At 45.0% G+C, this 14,078-nt stretch overlaps 1 protein-coding gene across 1 annotated transcript in view; it reads left to right on the forward strand.

Moving 5' to 3' along the window:
• Nucleotides 1–14,078, forward strand: part of adamts2a (ADAM metallopeptidase with thrombospondin type 1 motif, 2a) — a 103,448-nt gene that overhangs the window by 12,934 nt on the left and 76,436 nt on the right. The window contains exons 5-6 of the mRNA XM_037688179.1: nt 754–851; nt 938–1,021. Coding sequence (XP_037544107.1) covers nt 754–851; nt 938–1,021 — 182 coding nt within the window. The remainder of the gene's footprint in view (nt 1–753; nt 852–937; nt 1,022–14,078) is intronic.

A 14,078-nucleotide genomic window follows, 5' to 3' on the forward strand; every position in this document is an offset into this window, starting at 1 on the left:
TAACCAGGATTATCACTGTGAAAAAAGTCACTGTAATGCCACTTGCTTGTGATATGTGCTGCTGCTCTCATGCTACTGGTCTATTTCATGTTGCTGTGTTCATTCATACTCATCTGCTCACACAGACTCATGTCCGTGATGCTGTTGTTTGGTGTATTGTTTTTGTACTATTTTTTATTCAAGTTTTATTTAAACAGGTTTGTCCCATTGAGCCATGAATATTCATTTTCCTTTTAGCCATCCTATTTGTAAAAAAAAAAAAAAAAAAAACTGTATTATGACTTTTTATAATTGTTTATTGTTGTTGCTGTTGTCCATTGTTGTCATCTTTCTTTGTTAAACAGGTCTCTCTTGTAAATGAGTCCTCAAGGCTCAATGGGATTTACCTGTCTATATTTTTTCTGTCTGCCCCTTATATTTTGAATCTCACACATAAAACGAGCCAGTTCCTGAATCGGTCACGTGGTACGTCCCGCTAGCAAGGCCTCGAACGTCACTACATGCGTCATCAATACACGCCTTGATACACGCTCCACATAAATCCTCCTGGATTACTTGACACACGCTTCAAAGCCTCGACACAGAAGGACACATTACTACCATACCCAGCTTCACCTCTCTAATGGACCTCAGCAACAATGTTTGCTGGAACCCATCTGACCTTTGACCTCAGATCAGTCCTGACTGTGTTCTACCTTCTGGTTGTGGAGGTCATTAATTGACAATAGAACAGTAACCTTCATCTGTTTCTAGGTCCTCTCTTTGGCTCTTCCGATGTATCTCTGAATGTGGAGCCATCAAGGTCCGGGTCTGCCCGCAGGCAGCGTTCTGCTGAGATGTTTCACATTGAGGTACCTGTTCTGTTCAGTCCTGAGTTCAGTGAACAGCAGAACTAACATGTTACTGAACTATGCTTAGGTTTCTTCTCCTTTTCCAGGTTCTTCTGGCTGTTGATTATTCTCTTCTTCTTTTCCATGGACGGGACCACATTCAAAAGTATCTCCTGACACTGATGAACATTGTAGGTTTAACACCAATGCACTGATATTTTACTAGCAATTAGGCTGGTTTGTTTTAGGAGGTTTGGTTGCCACTGGTTGCTGGCCTCAAAGATCATTGGGTACTCTGTCCTGACAGTCTCCATGAATTGTAGGACCTGTGAACTAAAGACGTGTTAAAAATAAAGAACCATGATTCGGATTCAATTGATTCAGGTTCTCGTCCACTTGATCTTTCAATTCAACCTTTATTTCTGCAGGTTAGTCTCACTGGCTGCCGAGGGGAGAAGTGATTTGTTGGGCTCCACTCATACCCTCTGTATTTTACAACTTTTCTTAATATTATGGTGTGCATGGATCCATAACTTTTTTCTACACAACGAGGGCAAACTAGTTGATCGGAACAATGGTGAACAAACAATGCTTTATATGTTTGGACATGGAAATCTTACTCAGTATTCTATTTGGGCATCAAAAGGTCTGCACAAAAGTACTAGAAATAGCGCAAATACATCAACATCACACCAAGGTAGAGTGTATGCATCTAAAATACTGTTGGTGCTTATACTCCTGGCTGGTGACATACATCTGAACCCCGGTCCTATCACGCTGAAGCACCAGGCTAGCACTGTGGAGGTTGTGCCTGATACAGGTGAAGCAGTGCAGGTAACATTACTTCCAATTATACTGGCGCATCACACAGCGAAGCTGGAGGGAATGTTGGCTCAGAGCCAGGAGCTGGTGGAGCTACATCCTGGAGAGAAACAGAGCGCATCGGAGCTACGTGTGAGTACAACCACCCACGGCCATATCAATGGGTCGCCCTGTCGGACAGATCCCCACTCCAGGTCCAGGAGCTACTGCACCTACTGTCTGTCAGTTCTCAGCAGCTGAGGGTGGAGGTGTGGGCTTTGACTTTTTGGTCGAGGGATGACACGTTGGATGGCGTGGGGCATGGGGAAACAGTCGCCAACCTGCCAACGCGCCTGGAAGGAACTGACAATCGTGCTGCTCAAAAACAAAAGCAGCACTTATTTTTTCAATCTGTTAATCATGCCTGTGTGCTCTGGGACGTAAAGTGCAAACCAAAGGGAATTTTAGGCGGACGGTTAAACATACGCAGCCTATTACCCAAGCATGATCAGGTTTTTGAACTTCTTCTGGACTCAAACCTGGACTATCTTTGTCTAACAGAATCCTGGCTTCACAGCAATGTACAAATCAATATGATAGACATCACCAGGTATCAGTGCTTTTTAAAAGGACAGAAAAACAGGCAAAGAGGGAGGAGTTCTCATATAATGAAAAACAAATTTAAATGCCAGCTGGTTGATTTGAACACCCCTCTGGAATGCCTTGCCTTGAATGTAATTCTATCACTTACTATGAATTTTAACATTGTTGTTCTCTATACTCCACCTTATAATGCTACATTTTATGATGAACTGAGTGTTGTAGTTAAACAACTTGATTCTCAAAGAGAGACAATATGGTATGGAGATTTTAATATCCATTGGTCTGATAAACACTGCAAACAACTAAAAGCAATCAAGACAATTTAATTGTCAACCAATGATTAAAGGACCGACAAGGTTAACTAAGCAGACTAAAACCGTAATTGACCTGGTATTTAGTAACAAACCAGAATGTGTTACAAGGACTTACAATCTGAATACAGGACTTTCAGACCATAACATGACTCTGACTGCTAGAAAACTGACTAGAAAATGGCTGAAGTATTTTGGTAAACCTAACCATGAAAGAATAAAATGCATCGTTCCTAAAACAAAAACTGTCATTTGAAAGGGAACTCAATAAGATAAACTGGGACCAAATTATGCATCTAGATCATGTAGAGGAGTGCTGTAATACCATAACAGCAGCAATTGCAAGAGTTATTGAAAAATTCACAAAGCAAGTTAAAATCTAGGAAAAAAGACATTACCTTGGATAAATACAGAAATACAAAAACTTACGAAGAAGCGGGATTTGGCTCTTAAAACATCACTATGTTCAAAATGAAATACTAGCCTTTTAATTTATCAAAGCTTAAGGAACAAAGTGGTATATGAACTGCATAAAACCAAAACCTCATATTATACTAAACCAATTGACAATGCTAAAACCAGCAATAGTACACTTTGGAAGCATTTAAATAATCTGGCCAGCAGTACGGGGCAGCATGGTGGCGCAACTGGTAGAGCTGCTGCCTCTCAGCGAGCAGGTCCCTGGTTCAAACCCTGGTCCGAGTGTCTTTCTGGGAGGAGTTTGCATGTTCTCTCTGTGCTGCATGGGTTTTCTCCGGGTACTCCGGTTTCCTCCCACAGACCAAAAACATGCATGTTAGACTGATTGGTAACTCTAAATTGTCCCTAGGTGTGAGTGAGATAGTGAATGGTTGTTTGTCTCGTTTGTCTCTATGTGTCCCTGTGATGGACTTGCGACCTGTCCAGGGTGTACCCCGCCCCTTGCACAGTGATTGCTGGACATGGGCACGGCGACCCCCGTGACCCACAAGTGGAAGAAGCGGGTAAAAGATAATGAGTGGATGGATGGATGACCAGCAGGACCAATAAACACAAAAGGATCACAGAACTTACCATCAGTGGTAATAGTATAACTGAAAATGCCACTTTGGCTGACAAATTCAATTCATATTTTTTACAATCAGTTGAAAAATTATCAGAACATTTTCAATTTGTAGATTCTCCTAATCAGTTACTGGGAATTACCTCAACAGATTCCTTTCATATTAAAGAGGTTCAGGATACAAAAGTTGCAGAAATAATCAATAAGCTTTCAAATTCCAAAACAAATAACATTTATAACATGAATAGTTGTTTTCTTAAAAAATAGATATGTTCTGGTTAAACCATTGACACAGCTCGTTAATCTTTCCATCAAAACAAGTATCTTTCTAAGTTCATGGAAAAAAGCAGTAATCATTCCAGTATTCAAAACAGGAAGTCAGGAGTCTGTGTGTAAATATCGCCCTATATCAATTTTACCAGTTTTATCTAAAGTAATTGAAAAGGTTGTTGCTGTCGTAATTGAAGGTTTTAAAGGCAGATCCCAATGGTGCAGGCAGGACTCAGAGACTATGGGGGTTAAATGAAGGAATACTTTTAATAAACTCAAAATAAAGAACCTGTTGAGGCAGCAAAACTCACGCTCTTGAAAGACACGTAGAAAATCACTATGAACACGTAGGAACTCAGGAGGGAAAACCAGACGATGCCCAGATGAGGACTAACATCAAGACACAGACTTGTATACAAACACTGACAAGGACTAAACACAAAACACATATCAGGCTCACAGGTGTGGGAAAGGGGAAATCACATGAGAGGAAACAGGACAGAGATACACCACTAGAAGCACAATCACCACATTACCCCTTCTTTAAAGGACATCTCCAGACATCCAAAAAACCATGTCCCCAAAAACTTGGGTGGGAGGAGGGTGAAAACAGGACGGAGGGCACTAGGGAACACAACACAAGAGGGAGACTAGGCATACAATACACAAAGGCACACACAAAAAGTTCAGGCAGGCGGCCGGGCGGCCAGGAGGCCGTCCACCATATTGAGGCATGTCAGGCGGGCAGCCAGGAGGCTGTCCACTACATCTAAGCCGGTCAGGCGGGTGGACGGGAAGCCATACATCACATCGAAGCTGGTCAGGCAGGTGGCCGGGAGGTCGTTCACCACATTGAGGCATGTCAGGCGGGTGGCCAGGAGGCTGTCCACCACATCGCAGTGGGTGGCTGTGGCTGAGTGGTTAGAGCAGTCGTCCTCCAATGCAAGAGTTTGGGGTTCTAATCCACCAGCAGTCATATGTCGAAGTGTCCCTGGGCAAGACACTGAACCCCTCATAGCCTCTGCTGTGTCTCCCATTAGTGTATGAATGTGATCTAAAGCACTGGTTAGTCTCTTTAGAATGATTTGTTCAATTAGCTTTGTATAGCTCTAGTAGAGTGCTGTATGAATGGGTAAATGAGGACACAGATTGTAGTGTAAAGCACTTTGAGTATCTTGATCAGATAGAAAGGCACTATATAAGTACAGTCCATTTACCATTTATCCATTTACATTGAAGCCGGCCAGGCGGGTGGCCGGGAGGTGGTCCACCACATTGAGGCAGACAAGGCAGGCGGCCGGGAGGCCATCCACCACGTCAAAGGCGGGCGGCCAGGAGGCCATCCAAAAACTCAGGAGCAGGTCTATAGATGCTGTAGAACACCCAAGTGGCGTGGACACCTCAGGATGAGACTCGGACCCTGGACGAGGCATAGACCCTTGATGAAGCGAAGAGACCACAGGTGAAGCAGATGGCGTGGGACCGTCGAGCGGAGCAGCTGCTGGTGTGGGACCCTCGAGCAAAGCAGCTGGTGTGGGACCCTCGAGTGAAGCAGCTGTAGGCTTGAGACCCTCGGAAGATGTGGGACACTCAGGGACTGCAGCAGGCTTGGGGCCCAGGAGAGGCTTGGGACCCAGGAGAGGCTTGGCACCCAGGAGAGGCTTGGGACCCAGGAGAGGCATGGCACCCAGGAGAGGCTTGGCACCCAGGAGAGGCTGGGGACTCAGGAGAGGCTTGGGGCCCACTGGAGGCTTGGGGCCCACTGGAGGTTTGGGACCCATGGAGGCTTGGGACCCACAGAGACTTGGGACCCACTGGAGGCTTTGTACAATATGAGGTGTCAGGACCAACCATTATTGAGACACCAATAGATGGGGTGTCAGAACCAGTCCCCACAGAGGTGCAAGAAGATGGGGCATTGGGGCCAGCCCCCACCAAAGCAAAGGAAGGAGGTGGAGCATCGGGTCCCACCCCCTCTGAGGAATTAGAAGGTGGAGTGTTGTGGGTGTCACCCACCGAAACTCTGACATCAGGAAACTTGGAGACCATAGGTGGCCCAGAACCCACACCAGGCAAGGAGTAGAGACAGGAGTCCTCCAGGACCCTCTTGAATGAAGTGTGAGACTTGTCCTCCTAGACCTTCTCTGATGCACAAGGAGCAGGTGGTTCATGTGGGTTCTGAGGCAGCAAAGTAGAGCTGGAGAGAGATGGGTGTTTAAACTGTTCTTTGAAAGTCCTTATGTTAATGAGTAATTGATGGTACTCTGAGATCTGGGTTATTGCAGGTTGAGACAGTAATATTTCTTCAGCTAAGGAATAAGTGGTATACTGGTATTCTGTATTGAGTTCGGCAGATGAGAGCAGATTTTGAATTGTGCTGTTTAGAGCAATGGATTCAAGATATGACTTATCTGAGGAGTAGGGTTGGTACTGAAGAGATTCATCCGCTGGCGCAGGAAGAAGCTGACTGGGCTTTCTTTTTGGTTAGCCCCCCTTCTTCTGCTCCATCGACGAACGGGGGGTTGACTGCTCCTCCTCCTTTGAAATTCTCCCTGGCGCTTTAGGCTGCGTGGGGGGAAAACAGGTTGAAGGCTGGAGCTGGGGGTTGGTGGTTCCGACCCATCTTTGCTGCTTGTTCCTCCTGCGGCAGCGGCACGAGCTGAGGAAAAGAGCGTATTAGAGTTCATCCTCTAGCTCAGCGTCATCCTCAGAAGACCACAGCAAGTGCGGCGAGCAAGTGCAGCGAGCAAGTGCGGTGAGCAAGAGCGGCGAGCAAGTGCGGCGAGCAAGTGCGGCGAGCAAGGCAGCGAGATAGAGGAAGAAACTGACTTAAAAGCCAGGCGGCTCCCCTGGAACTGAGACCTCATTTCTTCTTCCTCCACTAGAAGAGGTGATGGCAGAAGCTCCACCTCCGGGCTGCAGTGATCTTGTCTCCAGATGGGTTCGGTCTGGAAACCGCCCCACCAGATGACAGGCTCCTCCGTCCGCGCCTGCTCCCACCGGGTCGTCCGAGCTGCTTCTTGGTCACGGTACTCGGCTCAAGTCATCTGCTTGCTAGATTCTAGTTGTGGTCTGGGCATACTGTCGTAATTGAAAGTTTTAAAGGCAGAACCCAATGGTATAGGCAGGACTCTGAGACCCTGTGGTTAAATGAAGGAATACTTTTAATAAACACAAAATAAAGAACCTGTCGAGGCAGCAAAACTCAGGATCTTGGAAGAGACGTAGAAAATCACTATGAACATGTAGGAACTCAGGAGGGAAAACCAGTCGATGATCAGACAAGGAATAACATCAAAACACAGACTTATATACAAACACTGACGAGGACTAAACACAAAAAGCCTGTCAGGTTCACAGGTGTGGGAAAGGAGAAATAATACGAGAGGAAACAGGACAAAGACACACCACTAGAGGCACAATCACCACAGTTGCAGCACAACTGATTGAGTTTTTAGAATCTAGGCAACTACGCCACCCACTGTAGTTTGGATTCAGACCAGGTTATTCTACTGAAATGGCAAGTTGCTATTTGTAGGAGTTCTAGGTCCACCAGCCATTCTCTCACTCATCAGCTGCAGTCAATCCTAATCAACCACCACTCCACACCTGTTCCTGGTTTGGAGGACTACTCTGCCTGGGTATAAGAACCTCTGCCAGACATGCCTCCAGCGCCAAGACATTATCATGCTTATGGTAAAGTGTGTGACCAGCCACTAAATCTGTTTGAAGCACTTTGTAGCTTAAGACCTTGTTTTGATCTCCTGCAGAGATAGTTTTTTCCACCTCAGACGACCTGCTCCTCTCTCAACCAGCACTCACCACCTGAGCTGAATACAGCACCCCAGACTGGGGAAGTCTTTCAGATGAAAGATGAAACGTATCTACATTTTTTTGTTTTGCCTTGTTTTGTTTTTTTGTTTTTGTGAATGTCCAGAGGACCAGATTGAACTTTTTTAGACAACACTCACCTCGTTTCACTGCTTGGATCACCTGGAGCCCTGGGACTCCTTGAACCTCTTCTCTCTGGACCAGACTACAAGAAACATTGCACTAAGAACAAGAACCTCAACATAATTGATCAGTTGCTTTCTGAAGATCATTCTTGATACTCACCTTGTCCCTGCCTTCTCTTTCAGCCTGGAGGATTTTGTCCTGCAAAATAAAAACATTTATTCTTTTGTAACTTCTGACTCTGTTCTTCCCAGTCTGCCACTTGGGGTAAATTATTATCTAAAAATATGACAAAATGTCCCGGCCAAACTGACCCCCAAGATAAGACTGGGGGGGAACAGATTCAGCAGTCCATCCATTCACAAAATAGACGCATAGACCGTCATGACCAAACTTTACAAAATATTTTTTCACAGCAACAAACAACACAAGACAACCTCCGGGAGCTTAGAGGCATAATTTTCTCCTTACAACAGCAATTATCTGCTCTTATGCCTACGACCCAGGTTTCTCAACCTCTTCAACAGCCAGCAACCTCCTCATCAGTCCCCCTGAATGTCACGACTCCCCAAGAGCCAGATGTCCGTCCCTCTGAGGTTTTTGAAGGTAACGCCAGCAAATGTGGTGGTTTTTTGTTACAATGTAACTTGGCATTTAGCCATGCACCACTAACCTACACCTCTGATGCCTAACGCATAACTTATACTGTTAGCGCACTTAAGGACAAAGAGCTTCGGTGGGCTCGTGCTCACCTCAATAAACGTGATATGCAATCCTTAACTTATGCCACCTTTCTCGAGGATTTTCGGCGTGTGTTTGATCATCCATTACAACAGGAGGAGGCTGCTCAATGGATGTTCAGATTAAGCGAAGGAAGCAGGTCCGTCGCCGAATTCGCCACCCACTTCCGCATTTTGGCGGAGGACTCCGACTGGGGTGAGATTGCGCTCAAGAGCGCATTTATTAATGCTATAAATAAACAAGTGAAGGACCAAATAGCAACCAGAGAGGCACCAGCAAGCCTAGATGACCTGATCACGTTTGCTATTAGGATTGATAATTGTTTTCGTGAAAATATGTTGGAGAACTACAGTCCCCATACATACCCCAAAACCAGAAGTGCTTGGTCCGCACTGGTAACTGCTCCATCGGACCCTGAACCCATGCAGATTGGGAGGACCAGACTCTCCCCGGAAGAGCGTCAACGCCATCTTAACCACAATGAGTGTCTCTACTGTGGTAGGAGGGGCCATATTGTTGTTACATGTCACCTACGTTTTAAAAGACAGAGCTCACCAGTAAACCAGGGAATACTGGTGGGTATTTCTTCTTTTTTCTCCTGGCAAGAATTAATGTTTACCTATTATCCTGTGCATTAACACTACTAATTTTCCTGTTGCTCTGGTTGATTCTGGGGCAGAGCAGAACCTGATCAGCAGGGACCTGACTGAAAAGCTACGGATACCTACCACAGCACTTAACTCTGCTATCGCTGTGGCCGCCCTCACTGGACAGACCATCTCCTCTATTTCTCAAAAGACAATAAAGTTTAACTTCATAGTTTCGGGCAATCATCATGAGCAGGGTGAGTTTTTTATTTTTGATTCTACCAAGTCTCAACTGATTCTGGGTTATCCATGGCTAAAGAGATATAACCCACTCATTAACTGGTCTGAAAATAGAGTAGAGAAATGGGGAGATAACTGCTTTAGAGAACGTTTACGTTCAGCCATCTCTCCCGGGGTATTTAATAAACAGACCATAGAAAAGATCAACCTCTCTAATATCCCCTCAGTTTACCATACTTTGGCTCCGGTCTTTAGCAAGCAATGGGCTTTGTCGTTACCTCCCCACAGATCGTACGATTGTCCCATAGACCTCCTTCCAGGCGTACCATTGCCTTCAAGTAGATTATATAATCTGTCTGGACCCGAGAAGGAGACTATGAGACAGTACATTCATGAGTCTCTTAAGTCTGGTATCATTCGGCCATTTACATCTCCTGTTGGGGTGGGGTTCTTTTTTGTAGCAAAGAAAGACAAGACACTATGGCCATGTATTGACTTCAGGGGTTTAAACCAAATTACGATTAAAAATAAATACCCATTGCCCCTTATGGACTCCATGTTTGAGCAACTGTAGGATGCTATTATTTTTACCAAGTTGGACCTTCGTAATGCCTACCATCTGGTGAGGATCAGAGAGGGGGATGAGTAGAAGACCACGTTCAAGACCCCTTTAGGCCATTTTGAATATTTGGTCATGCCTTTTGGATTAACTAATGCACCTGCAGTGTTTCAAGCTCTAGTTAACGACGTATTAAGAGACTTCTTAAACATATTTGTGTTTGTTTATTTGGATGATATCCTGATTTACTCCAAGGATAAGGAACAACACCCTAAGCATGTAAAAGCAGTGCTTCAGAGGCTGTTGGAGAATCAGCATTTCGTTAAAGCTGAGAAATGCGAGTTTCACGTGTCCACTGTATCCTTCCTTGGTTTTATTTTTGAGAGAGGACAGGTTTGTTCTGACCCTGAAAAGATCAGAGTTGTGGTTGAATGGCCTACGCCCCTAGACCGAAAACAGCTACAGAGGTTCCTGGGGTTCGCAAATTTTTATCGGCGGTTCATTAAGAATTATAGCCAAGTTGCTTTACCTCTCACCCAGCTCATTTCAACCCAGCAAAGATTTACCTGGACCCCAGCAGCGGAAACTACCTTCCAGGAACTAAAACATCGCTTTTCTTCAGCTCCAATCCCATCCCACCCTGACCCACACAGACAATTCATTGTGGAGGTGGATGCCTCAGATTCAGGTGTGGGGGCTGTGTTATCTCAGAGAGTGACAGACGATGGGAAACTCCACCTCTGTGCTTTCTTTTCCCGTCATCTTTCTCCTGCTGAATGAAATTATGACGTCGGTAATAGAGAGTTGTTGGCCATAAAGATGGCTCTCGAGGAGTGGAGACATTGGTTGGAGGGTGCAGAATTGCCATTCATTATTTGGACTGATCATAAGAACTTGGCATACATTCAGGGGGCTAAGAGATTAAACGCACGGCAAGCCAGATGGTCCCTTTTTTTTTGCCAGGTTTAACTTTTCCATCACGTACATTCTGGGTTCTTGCAACATTAAACCGGATGCTCTGTCCTGCCAGTTCTCCTCTTCTGAAACTTCTGACACCCCTGTGAGTATCTTACCTGCATCCTGCACAGCTGGTGTCATGACCTGGGCCATAGAAAATGACATCCGAGAAGCACAACGGATCGAACCTGACCCTGGTATGGGCCCTCCAGGGAGAACATTTGTTCCGGCTTCTATGGTCAGCAAGGTACTGCATTGGCTTCACACGGCAATATTCACATGTCATCCTGGCATCACACGCATGCTACACCTCACTAAGGAACATTTTTGGTGGCCCAACATGTCTAATGATGTGAGGGATTTTGTTTCTGCCTGTCCAACATGTGCTCGCAAAAAGAATAATAACAAACCCCCTGCAGGCCTTCTTCTGCCTCTACCATCTCCCAGTCGTCCGTAGTTCCACATTGCCCTGGATTTCGTCACCGGTCTTCCTCTGTCAGAAGGTAACTGTCATTTGCACTGTGGTTGATAGATTCTCTAAGGCCGCTCACTTCATTCCTCTGAACAAGCTACCCTCTGCATTTGAAACGCCACAGTTGGTGGTAAACCATGTTTTCCGTCTCCATGGTATTCCGCTTGATATTGTGTTTGACAGGGGGCCACAGTTCATCTCTCGAGTATGGTAGGCATATTGTGAAGCCTTGGGTGCCACCTCCAGCTTGTCTTCCGGCTATCACCCTCAGTCTAATGGCCAAACGGAGAGATGCAACCAGGACTTGGAAGCTGTATTAAGGTGCGTGATTAACAGTAACCCATCTTCTTGGAGCCAACACCTACCCTGGATCGAGTATGCCCATAATTCACAAGTCTCCTCAGTAACAGGTTTGTCTCCTTTTGAGGCATCATTGGGTTACTCACCCCCACTCTTTCCCTCTCAGGACTCAGACATCTCTGTCCCATCTATTCAGCACCATGTCAGAAGATGATGCCAAGTTTGGCTTCAGACCAGAGAAGCACTACTCAGGACAGCAACACAAAACAAGAGGTTTGCTAATAGATGCCGGTCGACAGCTCCAAATTACCAGGTGGGTGAAAAGGTATGGCTCTCCACAAAAGACATCTCTCTCAAAGACACACCAAGAAAACTCGCCCCCAGATACATCGGACCATTCCCCATATCTAAAATAATCAATCCATCGGCCGTCTGCCTACAACTCCCACCATCGATGAGGATTCACTCTACATTCCATGTATCTCACGTAAAACTGGTAATCAACAGTCCTCTGACCCCTCCCACCAAGCCTCCCCCATCCCCCCGCCTAATCGACAACTCACCTGCATTCACAGTCACACGTCTTCTGGATGTACGATGAAGAGGCAGGGGACTCCAATTCTTAGTGGAGTGGGAAGGTTATGGCCCTGAAGAACGTTCCTGGATCCCTAGGTCTCAGATATTGGATATTGGTTTAATTTCCTGAAAAGAGGATGAAATCGCCAAGGGGCGATTCTTGGGGGGGGGGGGGGGGGTCTGTAGGAGTTTTAGGTCTACCAGCCATTCTCTCACTCATAAGCTGCATCCAATCCTAATCAACCACTACTCCACACCTGTTCCTGGTTTGGAGGACTACTCTGCCCGGGTATAAGAACCTCTGCCAGACATGCCTCCAGCGCCGGGACATTATCATGCTTATGGTAAAGTGTGTGACCAGCCACTAAATCTGTTTGAAGCACTTTGTATCTGAAGACCTTGTTTTGATCTCCTGCAGAGATAGTTTTTTCCACCTCAGACGACCTGCTCCTGTCTCAACCAACACTCACCTTGTTTCACTGCTTGGATCACCTTGAACCCTGGGACTCCTTGAACCTCTTCTCTCTGGACCTGACTACAAGAAACATTGCAGTAAGAACAAGAACCTCAACATAATTGATCAGTTGCTTTCTGAAGATCATTCTGGATACTCACCTTGTCCCTGCTTTCTTTTTCAGCCTGGAGGATTTTGACTTGCAAAATAAAAACATTTATTCCTTTGTAACTTCTGACTCTGTTCTTCCCAGTCTGCCACTTGGGGTCAAATGATTATCTAAAAATATGACATTATTTAACTGAAAATTTTTAAGAAGTCCCTGGATAAGGGCAATGTGATGGGTGCTGTATTTATCGGCCTTAAAAAGGCATTCAATATGGTTAACCATAGTTTGGTTTTATATAAAATGTCGGAATTTAATTTTTCCGTTGAGGCAATAAGCTGGTTTACATCTTATCTTCAGCCTAGAGCTCAGTGTGTTAAATTAGATCAAGACGAATCTGGATTTTTGAACTTAAAAAAGGGCATCCCACAAGTTACTCGGCCCTTTGCTGTTTAGTCTCTTCATAAACAACTTGCCTCTGCACTGCTCAGGTGTCAACTGTCAACTTTATACGGGTGATGCAGTTCTTTATGCACCCGCTAAATCACCAGATCAAGCTGGAGACGTATTATCCAGCTGTGTCTGACATCTAGCAGTGGCTCCTCCAAAATCAGCTAGTTCTGAACATTTCAAAAACTGTCTCCATCGCAATAAGAAAACTTGATTTTAAAGAAACATTTAATGTTAATTTACAAAATGAAAACATTCTCTCTGCTGCATAATTTAAATACCTGGGCTTGGTGCAAGAACCTCAACTTAAATTTGATAAACATTTAAAGATATTTTCAAAAACAATACAAAGTAATATTAATTGTTTCAAATTAATTATAAACCATATATCAAGTCAGGCGGCCCTGCTTTATATGCATGCTATGATTTTTGTCACGGCATATTGCATGACCGCATGGGCTCAGGCCTCTCCACCTGCAACCAAACACATCGACTCTTTATACAATCAGGCTGTAAAAACTACAGATAAAAAGCCAATCTGCTATAAGCACTGTAACATTAAGAAATATAATCTAATGAGCTTTGATAGTTTTAATAGTTTCTGTTGTCTCAAACTGCTTCATAAATGCATCAATCGTGCAGCACCTGAGACGTGACTTACATTTAATGAGAGACAGAACAGTCACTAGAAGTTCCACCAGTCATGATTGTAAAGAACATCTTGCAGGACAACGTTTGGACAGAAGGACAACGTTTGGATAGAAGGACAATGTTTGGACAGAAGGACAATGTTTGGACAGAAGGACAACGTTTGGACAGAAATTC

The sequence above is a fragment of the Nematolebias whitei genome, chromosome 14 (assembly GCF_014905685.2).
Source record: "Nematolebias whitei isolate Nwh7 chromosome 14, NemWhi1, whole genome shotgun sequence".
Lineage (NCBI taxonomy): Eukaryota > Metazoa > Chordata > Actinopteri > Cyprinodontiformes > Rivulidae > Nematolebias > Nematolebias whitei.